General features: G+C 30.6%; 1 protein-coding gene across 2 annotated transcripts in view; it reads left to right on the top strand.

Moving 5' to 3' along the window:
* Positions 1-13,378, top strand: part of LOC134696293 (glycine receptor subunit alpha-2-like) — a 35,497-nt gene that overhangs the window by 12,311 nt on the left and 9,808 nt on the right. The window contains exon 1 of one of the 2 annotated variants that reach the window (XM_063558000.1): positions 6,223-6,327. The exons of the other annotated variant lie outside the window; for it this stretch is intronic. Coding sequence (XP_063414070.1) covers positions 6,320-6,327 — 8 coding nt within the window. The 5' untranslated portion in view covers positions 6,223-6,319. Of the gene's footprint in view, positions 1-6,222; positions 6,328-13,378 lie in introns of those variants that run through there. 2 annotated transcript variants of the gene reach the window in all.

Below are 13,378 nucleotides of genomic sequence, written 5' to 3'. Positions count from 1 at the left end.
TTCAAACTTACAAAGCATAGATAGAATAAATCAAATATTTCATAATTGATAGTTTCGTATCTATTTATTTTTGTTAGAAGTTCTTACGTGATTAAAGAGAACAGGTGTTTTTTCTACTTCACAGGTTATCTTCTAAGTTCGATTATTCTCCACCCAGGAAGATGACAGTTCTATCATTATTTCAAATTTGCAATTTCTGAAGTTATACAAAGCAACAAATGTACTTTTGAATGGACTTCAAAAGAAACCCATAGAACGCATATTCTAGACGTAGGAATAAACTTAATACATGGATGTAGTATAAACCAAAGTACATATTGAACTAAAACTAAACTTCGAAATGGTTTTAATCTTGGGAAGTTAAAAAAAACCTGCAAAACTACATGAGATACACCAATATTGAAAAACTATTGAATAAACAGGGAAATAGAAAGCGGGCTAGTACAGTCTGTGACATTAAGGGATTTTCTTACTGGTTTAAAAAAAAAAACAAATACAAAAAACGTCTACCTATTGCAGAGAGTTATCCTGCTGGAACCCTAACTAATATACTAATAATACCCTCCCAATCCAGACTACCGTAGTAGGTTTATCATTTCTATTTATCTATAAGTCTTACGAAAGTTAAAACGATTCATTTAAATAGAGGATATTAAATAACCCTATGTACTTGTTTTGTCTTTCTCGATGTTTTTATCGACTAATTACTGTAATCATAACATATTATTTGATAATGTTGATACAGGTATTTTTGTCAGTAAACTCATATAAAAAAAACAGTATCTGAGAGAAAGCATTTTTGATATTTTTAGTTTCCCAAGAGTACACGGTGGTTGTTAATAATATGCATTTTAAACAAAAAAGTTTATATTCAACAGAGTCTAGCTGAGATTTTCTATTAAATGGTGTTTAAGATTCAATAGGAAACTATTGCGATGTAGAATTTTCTTTGAAACTTTCTACTCTTTTTTTTAGAGAAAAACAACAAAACATTCGAACTCCAAAGAAAATTCGAAACTGAAAGTCCCTTATAAAATGGTTAAATCAAAAGCTCAAGCACATAACACAAATGAACAATAGTACGCTATAACACGTACTGTATACTATAGCTGATAAACATCTTTAGTATCTAGAATATATAATTCAGTTTGATCTGATGCATTTTATAAATATTCAAGCAAACCACCTTCTTTTCTTAATCTATAATATCATATAAATAGAAAACGATAAATAAAGAAATTCCTCTGTTAATTTCCGAAACATTGGAACCGATATGTAGCTGGACTATCTTTGACGAACTGATTAAACGCATTGTAGCAGTTAAAATTAACCGCATTAATGACATAACAAATCTTTTTTCGTTCAACATCATTTTTTTGTTAACCGATCAGATGTCAATATGTCTTAACTCACAAAATGGGACACGTTTCGCAGCTGTAGAACTTATATAGAGAAAAAAATAGTCTAATCTGTTGATTTGCAGATTTAGTTTTATTAATGTCTGATTTTGTTTAACTAGGTGTGAATATGAATGACATATGAAACATGCTTATTGCAGCGTCGCACATCCTGTCAATGCGCCTGTTCTCGCTTATAATTTTTTACTTTATATAAACTATATCATTTTTGCAATTGAACTGTCGGTTTGTGTTTTAATATCACTTTTGTACCTTTTCGCCTCTCTACTATATCGGTTGGGAAATTACCACCGAACTAGTTGTTGATCGGTATGTATTTTCGTAGTGAATCGTCACATACACGAGTAATACATACTGTTCAAGTTTAACGTCCTCGTCCTGTAACGGTGTCATGGTCTCCGGTTTATGTAATTACCACAACTTTTAGATCACCATAGAAATTGATAGATTTGACATTTACAGAAAATCATTACATAGTATTAATATCTATGTATTGTCAATAATTCCTGATATTGTACAACCTAAACACTTTATTGGGTAATTTGTACAGTGTAATCGTAGAAGCTAGGAGCCTTACCAGATATAGAAATGAGAAATAGAGAGTTTACGACAAATCTAATTCACATATTTTGAATATATATCAAAGTTATAGCACTTTAAATTTTCTAAGCGCATTTTTATACGTTAATGTTTCAAACATATTTACTCCTTTATAAATGTGTATCGGTCATGATGCCGGCAACTGTTTTTAGTAACTTTTTTGACAAATAATCTATATATCATTCCTAATCTACCCTTTTTAACGCTATGATCTTCATCCATATTCAGCATTCCGAACGACAATAGTGTCTAAATATTAGCAACAATTTAATCGTTGGTTGTTTTTAGTTTAGACATCAAGGGATTTTCCTATTTGAATTTTCATCGGACTTCAGTATTTTTGTGATTTTACTTTTTACTGGTGTTTAAATTTAGTATCATCAAGGAACTTTCCGATATAAATTTTCATCGAAGTTCAGTATTTTCGTGATTTTACTTTTTACTGGTGTTTAAATTTTATTTTTTTCTAATTAATTCAAAACCTATAACATTTTTTATGAACAGTTCTGATGCTGTTATCTAAATTGTTAATCTGAAAAAAAATGACCTTAGCTATGATATATCTTATCACGCACTTCTGATTTAGGGCAATTTATAGAGCAATTACATATTACACAAACTTTTAAAGCACTGAAATATAGAACACATGATAAGCAATTTGCCCACGGTTTAAGGTCGTACAGTCCTATACATACTTTTTATTTTGCCATTGGTTAGGGACTTTCCGTCTTGAATTTTCCTCGGAGTTTTGTATTTTTGCAATTTACTTTATACAACATTTAATTTCTATTTTGAAACAGAAATGGAATGTATAAATCATCTTAAACAGCACTCAAATTTTGATATAGTACATACAAAATCATTTCTTACAACATTATTATTGACTACTGTCGCCTTCATTTAGTGTTGTCACATGTGGAGCAGCATCTGTTTATCCTTTCCGGAGCCCCTGAGATCAACCCTAGTTTTTGGTGGTGTTCGTGTTGTTTAGTTTTTAGTAACTATGTTGTGTCATGTGTTCTATTGTTTGTCTTTTTGTCTTTTTCATTTTTAGCCATGGCGTTTTCAGTTTATGTTCGATGTATGAGCTTCTTGACTGTCCCTTTTGGTATATTTCGTCCCTCTTTTAAAATAAATTCAAAATATATCACATATTTCCTTGATATTTTTTATCCATCTATAGCTGACCGCATTAAACCTTATTAAGTAAAACAATAAAAAGTCGGTTGAGTATCAATATATCACTGACATTTCGTTATGATTGCTACATTTCATACCAAATCTATCAAACAGATAAATATGAGTTTATTGGATTTGTATAGAATTGTTTTTGAAGCAATTGCGTCGTTAAACTTGCTTTATCTATTTCCATATAGGTATTTCAAATAAGGAAGTGTGGTGTTATTGAAAATGAGTGTTTACGTTAAGTGTGCTACTTTGATAATGTAAAGTTCGTATTATTTTATACCCTCTGTCTGGGTATTATCATATATATATTTTTTTTATCATAAAGAAATTATCAGTTTATGCACAGCAATGTTAAATGAAGAATACAAAGTGAATACCATCTGTTCAACATTTCTCAAGATAAAGTCATATCAACAATAGTTTTTATATTCAATGCTAATAATTTTGCTTAAAATCAAATTATAAACTTACCACTGTAAAAATTAAAAAAACCAGCAAAAAATGTAACAGAAATACGGTACTCAACGGTACATTCAAAAAGGGGAATTCAGACAAAATGAAATGTTATCAACCAACGAAATGTGTGGAAACAAAGTGAAATATTTATGATTTGGTACATGCAAATTCAGTAGAAAATGTTGTTGTTTCAAGTTCCGTTATATGGACAAAATAGGATGATAAACTCAACATACATTGTATGTTAATGTAAATTATTTTGTATTCAGCAACAAAAGATTACAGACATACATGTACATCACAATTAAAAAAAACATGCAAATAGATATAACAAAGAGCAAACAAAAACATTGTTTAAGGTGATTTTCAATTTGACAAAGACAATGCTACAAACACATTGATTTTAAGAAAGGCAAAATATACCCCCAAAAAGTTAAATTCAAAAGCTGAAAACAAACTAAAAATACAATGATTAAGATCGAATGACGACTTAAAGACAAATAATAGTCAAAACTTCTAACATAGAAAACTAAAGACGATTCGTTTTTTTGTTTTTTGTTTTGTTTTGTTTTGTTTGGCTTGCTTTGCTTTGCTTCTTTTTTCGAAAAGAGGATACATAGTCGACATCCTGAAATCATTAGACCAAAAGACGTTTTCGAATTCATGCGATTTGATCAGTTATCTACATTTAGTTTGTAAATTACAATTAGACATGAGATTTTATTCAACATCGGTATAGTATTGTTGTCTCGTAATTACAAAACTAGCTATAAAATTGAGTTTAATCTATCATTTCTACATAATGGAATGCCTTGCCAAGTCAAGAAAATATCAGCTGTTTTCTTTCGTTTGATTAGTATGTTTTTTTTTTATTTTGCAATTTTTAATGGGGACTTTTAAATTTTCCTAGGATTTCAGTATTTTTGTTATTTGACTTTGTTATTTATTTTGCCATTACTTTCTTTTCACTACTTTCTGACTGACATAACAACATTCAAGATATAAATACATTTTGTATGCATCATTCTAAATGATTCACTATATTTTCTTAACTTTCCACTATATTTTCAAATCTGTAAACTTTTTTTCTGTATTTTAATCTCGAACATCGATTGTGTTCTCCTTCTATTTTCTTCATTTACAAAATACAAATAGTTTCTTAGTTTAAAAAATGGCATTTGATTGATATCTACCTTCTGTAAAGTCGATAAAAGATTTAAAAGTGCACATTAACTCGAAAATGTAAATACCATTCGGTTACAAAAAACAATTGATAAAAGACTTAAGACATTTTTGTCAAAGGACATTTTCAAACCTCTATGTGCACTTAGCTTGAAATTGCATTTTGTTGTGTTTCAATCTCAGTTTTAATATCACTGTACGATGAGCGAGCTATCAATCAATCTAACTGTAAAATACAAGTATTTAGGATTCAATGAGAAATATGGTTATCAGCCTCTCGTTAAAACTTTTGAGAAAACTAGGACGAGCGAATTTGTGTGTTTATTTTGCAAAATAAATTATACTTCGGCTGTAAAGTTGCTTCATTTTTCGGAAGGACATATATTTCCATTTTATGTATGTACGGTGATAACTGTTCTTTTTGAAATGTATTAATCTGTTTAATCTCAAAAAGATCTTTATATGCGCTTACATACACGAATCCGTTTCCGTCATTTTCTTTGATACGAGTGTGTACATATGTGGTTTTATTTAGTTAAGTGGGTGTTTTTAAGGACTATTTTTTGTCTTTTTCTGTTAGCCTCCCTCTTGTTGTCTTTTCTTTTTTTGAGTTTTTTTTTCACATGTATTAGTAGTTGTCTCTAAGTATCATTTAATTTTGTTATATGTGACATCTTCACTAATATAACTTAGATATAAAGGTAGCATTCAACGTCCAATGGTTAACAAAAATAATGTCAATGAGATAACTCATTCTTTACCATATATGCCCAAATTTAATCTGATTGCCCTTCCAGAGCACCTGAAATCACCCCCAGTTTTTAAGGTGGAACAGGTGTTGCTTGGTCTTTATTTGTTTTATGTTGTGACGTGTGTACTAATACTTGTCGGTTTGTCTTTATTTTAGCCATGGCGTTGTCAGTTTATTTTGATCTTTGCGTTTGATGTTCCTCTTGTATCTTTTGCCACTCTTCTTTTACAATATTAAGGCAAAACAAAATCATTAAGAAAAGCACATGCATTGACATGATATATATAAATACCTCGAGCAATGACAAGGTATACATATGCTGCTAATGCACCGACCTTGAGTAGATTACAAAACAGTTAAAGAACAAGTCATTACCACAAGTAAGTCGAGTGTTCTTATTGTTCAGATATCAAAACTTAAATTTTATATTAGTAATGCATATCACGGCTGTTTATCATGTTTATCTTTTCCATTTAAATCTCTTTGAACATGTAAAGATAACTTTTTTCTGGATAAAAATATTTCTTTGTAGCCCCAAATTATTGTTTGCTTGTGTTAATTTTACTTGACATTTACATAACACAGGACATCTTCGTTTTACCATGAAAACTCTGTTTTGTCTGTTTATCTTAAACAGTTATTCAAGGAAACAGAAACGTTTATATGAAAATATTGTTTTGTGATAATACATGCTTTTAGTCTTGGGTAAAGATAGGATACAACAATGTACAGGTAATGAACTATATAAGACAGGGAAAACTTACCAAAGAGGTCTTGTTATGGTATTTTATTTTATACGTATTGTGTTTGTTTAGTTCACACATCGTTGTCTACATTTAAACCAGGTTCAATCTACCATTGTCTACATAAGAAAAATCTGTACCAAGTCAAGAATATGACAGTTGTTATCTATTTGTTTGATGTGTTTGAGCTTTTTGATTGATATTTGATTAGGGACTTTCCGTTTTTAATTTTTTTCGGAGTTCTGTATTTTTGTGATTTTACTCTTTAGTCAGTATTTAGATTTAAATCTTGATTCCTTTTTTGATTGGATTTTTTTTAATTATTGTTAAACCAAACTTAATGTTTTTATGAGATTTTAGCATTTGTGAAAAATATTTGCCTCATATTTAGTCAAGTCAGTTAGCTTAAAAGTTCTTTAGTCTTTTATTTCAATCGTCGGTTTCAAAACTATATTCTGCATCGGGGTTGTCTGAAATCATATATATATTGTTAACCAAAATGAAAATTGACTTACGCAATTTTAACTGCCATAGCAATTAATTTCTACAGAATCTCTCGAATCAAACAGTATTATCTGTAAACAAAGTATGTTTATATCTTGGTTATAAATGGCTGATTGTAGTACACTCAAGTCAATTTGATGAAAACAGACGAGTAGTAGAGACTGTGGCAGATGCTAAGTAAGATATCAGAGAAAGAAAAAATGCAGTAAAATTAATGGTTTTATAACTTGATTCAGTTGTTTGTTGAAGTTTATTGTTTTAATTCTAATTTTAACAAGTTAGATAACTTAACCATATCTTGATGGTTGTTGGAAAACCAGACAAACAAGATCTGATCAGTAGTTTATCATTTGATATCTTTTATTTATTGTTCAACCTCTAACTTTTATAAGGTTTTGGATTTTAAAAAGTTTTTCTTCGAACTTTATTGGATATATATATATATATATATTGACATTCAATATCGACATGCTCATCTGTTGCGAAACTATTTGTACCGCTAAGTATATAAAAAAACTGCTTGCAACCGCTAGGTTCCAGTTGTCTCAAAATAGAATGAAAAAATGTTAATAAGAAACTTTTCGAGGCTATCATAATTGACAAACATATACATGTAAACCTCTGCAGCATTGCGGGAAAGAACCCTCAAACGTTGTGTAAAGCGCCGCCGCAAACTTCTAACACCGTCAAGGATTAAACAGCCGAACATGGCAAACCACCGCAGCAGTCCATAAATGAACTGTCAAACATATAAGCATGTAAACCTCCGACACTGTCCAGAAACAAACATTAAAATACAGACATTGTTACGCCGCGAAATAATGTCTCTTTAGTATGATTTTTGGTTTTTTTTCTTTAACAAAAGAGTTAGACGTATTCCTAATCATTCTGAATTTTCTATACTTCTGTTATTGAGAATGACAACATTTGAAATAACATTATGATGTAGAATGTTTGCTACTCATGATAGAATTTCATGACGAAGGGACATCTTTCGCTGGTAAATCGCTGGGTTTTTTTATATTTCAAGGACCTTGTTTGTTGAAAGTAAATATAAATGAACAATTAATGATCGTTAGTATTTTTACAAACGTAATAGAAACTCATTCGATACAATTTATTCTATCGTATATTTTATGTCCATTATTCAAAATTAAAGACGTAAACCTCGCTTCGTGGTTCTACCAGGCGCCAATATTATATCTTAAAATATCAACTGTTTAGAAAACGGTTCAATCACATTTTCAGTTAACTAGTTCGTCAGAATGATTTACATTAAGACATGTTATTGAGATTGGACAATTAAATTATGCAATGTACATTATGCTGCTAACATCACATTTTGGTTAATGATAAAAAAAAAATGAGGATCTACAAATACACCTAGTGGTGCCTTCGCAACATATGCATATAACATCTAAAAACGATAACACCCCGAAATAACACATAGTGCTGTATTAATGCCATATGGGTTTAACATCTAGACGGAAGCAGCTAATACAAGGTTTCAAGTATTTAGCTAGTACCTACCATAATATTATCGGGGGTGCCTACATCACATATATGGGTAAAAAAAAGTGGAGTATTCAGAGGCACATAGTCCTGTTTGTATTACAAATGGGTATACAAACATGACAGAATACATGTGAAAAGATATTGTTAGTGTAAATTGGCCCGTCTTTTCTCATATTACCTGTTCTTCATTATTGATAAATTACTTTAGAGAGATGTATCTCTGAGTAAGTTGTACAAACTGGTGTGTGACAGAAGGTGACTAAAATTTGAAATTAATCTAGGATTAGATTGAGTGTTAATTATTTTCTAACTGTTAACAAAAAGTATGAAGGGACGTAGTATAAGTGTTTTGTTTGAACACGTTCATGATTAAGTTTTCTATTTAAGAAAATATAATGAATTTGGTTTGTCTCGTTCGATTATTCTGAATGCTGAAATTTAAACAATCAATCTTATTAATGGTGTTTGATATCCATGTATCTTAGACATAATGTCCCTTATTAAATTGCTAGAACGTATTGACTTCCATAGAAACCCATAAGTTTTGTAAAATTTAATGAATAGACGTCAAAATTCCATTATTACATGCCGGAAGGCAATCTTGGAGACGCATAGCTAATACATTAAGATTTCTTATAAATGTTTATTACTCAATTTTTCATGAAATCGGACATGAATGTTTGCAAGTTTCAAACCTTTTCTATTGCAGTTCTATAGCGATGACATCATATTAAATTCTGCTTCATCTTCAAGTTGTCTGAGAGTGTTATGGAAGATAAAGAAAACAAACTTTAACACAATGTATACAAAAGTTACATAACTTTCGACATTGTCAATAAAGAAACTAAAAAAGGTTATTGCATATGCTAACAATAAATTCATCATCTGAAAATAGAAAGTGTAAATATTTGCATATTTATTCCATTTCTGACATATTGTCTAGACTGGGGCACTGTTTCAACTAACAAAAAGTCAATTTTAATTCAAAAAACATTATTCTATACTTTGGCCATAGGGCTATAGAATAACAACTCTGCGAAATCTAAAAGTATATTTCAAGGGTAATATTCGAACATTTTTAACAATTTGTTTCATGATTTAAAATTTTAAGTACTTTGGTGATTAACTCTCATATTTCCCACTTAAGAACGTCTTCCCATACTAAACAAATAGCAAAAGAAGCGAGTGTGTGATGATATGTTTCCATCAATAAAAAATAAACCAAAATACGTTATCATGACAACAATACACGTGACATAAAAGGGAAAACACAAAAACATGTGCGACTAGTCAGCCGACATGAACAAGATTATATAGATAGCAATAAGACGTTTCTGGTTGTGTTCGTGTTGTTTTTTTTTATTATATTTTATGACGGTTCGTCTCTTTTTGATTTATTTGCCATGACGTTGTCAGTTTTTTTTCGACTTTTGAGCTTCAACATATGGTTGGTATACACGCCTCTTTTTAACAAAAGGCCAGAGATCAAATTCAACAAAAAGGTCTATAAGGTATCAATAATGGCAACAGTAGTATATCACTGTTTAAAAGTCATATATATTGATGAAGAGAAAACAAATGCAGGTAGCAAACTTAAATCGAGGGAAACGCATCAACTATAAATGGAAAACAACGAACCACAAGAACACTGAAGTGCAACAAAAAATAAACGACAATGTAACATACATATGATGAAGACATAATCTTTCTATCAGTTTAATTGAGGTCTGGAGCTGGCATGTCAGTTAACTGCTAGTAGTCTGTTGTTATTTATATATTATTGTCATTTTACTTATTTTCTTTTGTTACATCTTTTGACATCGGACTCGGACTTCTCTTGAACTGAATTTTAATGTGCGTATTGTTATTCTTTTATTTTTCTACATTGGCTAGAGGTATAGGGGGAGGGTTGAGATCTCATAAACATGTTTAACCCCGCCGCAATTTTGCGCCTGTCCCAAGTCAGGAGCCTCTGGCCTTTGTTAGTCTTGTATGATTTTAAATTTTAGTTTCTTGTGTATAATTCGGAGTTTAGTATGACGTCCATTATCACTGTAATATTATGCATATCTTTAGGGGCCAGCTGAAGGACACCTACGGGTGCGGGAATTCTCGCTACATTGAAGACCCATTGGTTGCCTTCGGTTGTTGTCTGCTCTATGGTCGGGTGGTTGTCGCTTTGACATATTCACCATTTCCTTTCTCAATTTTGTAGAAATGAGCTATTATATAACAACTTATATACATTAGTGAAAAAGAAAGGACTCTAAAGCCTACATTAAATATCAGTAGGTGTAAAAGTGCGGACAGAAAACTAAAACAAAACACATGTGACGCAAAAAGCATGGACTATAAAAACTTGATGAAACTAAATGATTTTTGGATATCGATACGTGTAATATATGGGACAAAGTATACAAGATATTAATAAGAGAAAAATGATGATTAGCAACTCTACAAAAATAAAGTTTACTATCAATATTAAAGTGAAGAAATGTAAAACTGAAAAACAACAAAGTCTGTTTGGGACCAAGAAGGGAAATACAAAGTATATTTTGTTAATTTTAGTTGCAATATCAAATGTTGATTTTGAATCACACACTTATGCAACCAATAAGTGTAGATGGGGATTGAAAGTGTACAAAGAAAGCCTATATATTATCAGTAAATGCAAACGATAAAACTTGAAAGCCGACAAACGAAATCAATAGGGGCAAAAAGTAGGACTTGAAAGCCAAAAAGATTGCCTGCTAACCATTGCAAGGATAAATCAAATCCCAGCACCAGAACTAAATCCAATGCTTTATATCTGACACATGTTCTCATCAAAGTATCAAAGTAACCTGTATTTACTAATTCTTCAACAGTATAACAGTCTACGTGTGAGAATAAATATTCGAAGCGTTTCATTCTACTTTTGAGAATTACAGCATAAATAAATGGCTGGTTTCAAACCTTACACAGTTACAAAGTGCATGGAAAGGCCAAGCGAAGCTATAAATCATTACGTACTTCTGACATTTTGCTTTGAACAGAGTTACTAAAAATATCATATGTTTAAAATTGATGCGCTCATCGTACTAGAAACAGTATAAGTGTTTCTCCGTATCTGTCAGATAGAGGGTTGGGGAAGATTTCAGATAACAAATCATTCTGCTTTATCTCGTTTTCTAAGAACAATAACTGTATAAAACTTCTTATTATATAGCAGATAAAAAAGATTTTTTATTATAGCCTGGCATTAAAGATAAAAGAATCATTGAATAAAAGCCAGGGTTTATTGACGTACCAGTTCATCTACATGAAAATTAAATCATTGTGATTTGTGTATTCGAGATACATGTGATGCATCAATATTCTTGCAACTTGAGTTATGATTTATCCATTCTCTATTAGCATTATAAAGATTTGGGAAGCTAGGGACAAAAACACCTAGGACGATATATGTATTAATTGATTCTTGTTTGACGTTCAGTGGCAAGAATGGAATATATTTTCAGAACGACAAGAAAAAATTTAGTAAACTACACAATAAATTGTTAAATGAAGCAGAATAATTTAAACGATAACATATATATTTTTTTTCAAATCTTATATGGTTCATTATATCAACCCAAAACTCCATGTAACAAGAATATATAGACTGTATGTCTTAATTGGTATGCACGTCTATATTGATAAGTGTTTTATGTTGGGTTTTTTTTTTTATAAACTCACAATATTGTAGCACAAAGCATATAGGATTTTTACTTTTTGAAAGGTTGTTAGAATATATCTCAGTAACTTTACCCTTAAATACATATTAAAAAGAAGTGGATTTAACGATCTCACGAAATCTAATATTATTCCTTTTATCTAATTTAATTAAAGTACTTTATTAAAAACTAATCTATACAGGCATGATAACTGTATTCGACACAAAAAGTAAAAATTATTGTTTGAACCTTTTGATAACATAAAGTTATCAATAAAATCGTTCGTGAAGCACGCTATAACAAGATATTTTATGCATTTGTAATGTCAAATTTCTTGTTTTCTATTTTGATGTTTCATTCGTGTAGAAATGAATTCTTTTAGGCACATGGTACATCGATTTTCATAGAAATCGGTCGTATATATCATTTTGCAGGAGTTATGTATAAATAAATTATCTGATGTGTGCATGTTCTACAATATAACAAAATAGACAATACAAACAATATTATATCTTAGAAGCAGACAATATAAAACGGATAAATTGTTTGTGGTTTATTAGACCATGAATAAGGTGAACAAATGTTGCTTTTAGTTCATGGTAAAATCATTACATACACATGAATAAATGTTTTTACTACTTTTAAAAGAATTTACTTTAAGAAAACATAATTATCATTAAAGTGAATTAAATCAAAAGCGTAAATGCGTAGAAATCATCACTCAAAGCTCCAATTTACTTCCTACGGCGCCCATCGATAAGTTGCAGGCATTTGAATGGGTACCACGTGTATCTTTCAAATAGGAGAATGGTCTTGTGTTATAAATCGAAGTAAATGGCAGGCTTGGTCAATCTTGTTTAAGTGTCTAGTACCGATCCTATGGGTTTAGTAATTTTCAACTCAAGTAATAAATGTTTACAGTGTGGTATAATGTTGTGCTGTTACATCACTGTTCTGGTGTCGGGGAAGGAAAGGTTGAGCGCCCACGAACATTTAAACCCCGGCACATCATGTATATGTTTTACCCAAGTCAGTAGCTAGTTAATCGATGGGATAGTTGTTTTATGACTTTCTACATGGTACGTTTTGTTTCTTTTTGTTATATAGACCATATTAAAGGTGGCCTATATTTTCTGCCATACACGTCATTTAAACTCTGATGGATAGTTGTCTCAATGAAAACCTTTTACAACATCTGCTCATGTCTATACAAACAAAATCAAAACGAACATCTTAAAAGATTTCCAAGCATCAATAACATATGTGAGCTCTAAATCCTGCTAAGTCCGTACGAATTGCGAATAAATTGTACAATTAATTGACATA

Source organism: Mytilus trossulus, chromosome 14, assembly GCF_036588685.1.
Source record: "Mytilus trossulus isolate FHL-02 chromosome 14, PNRI_Mtr1.1.1.hap1, whole genome shotgun sequence".
Lineage (NCBI taxonomy): Eukaryota > Metazoa > Mollusca > Bivalvia > Mytilida > Mytilidae > Mytilus > Mytilus trossulus.
The sequence above is the reverse complement of the archived record's forward strand: the minus strand, read 5'-3'. Positions and strand labels throughout refer to the sequence as shown.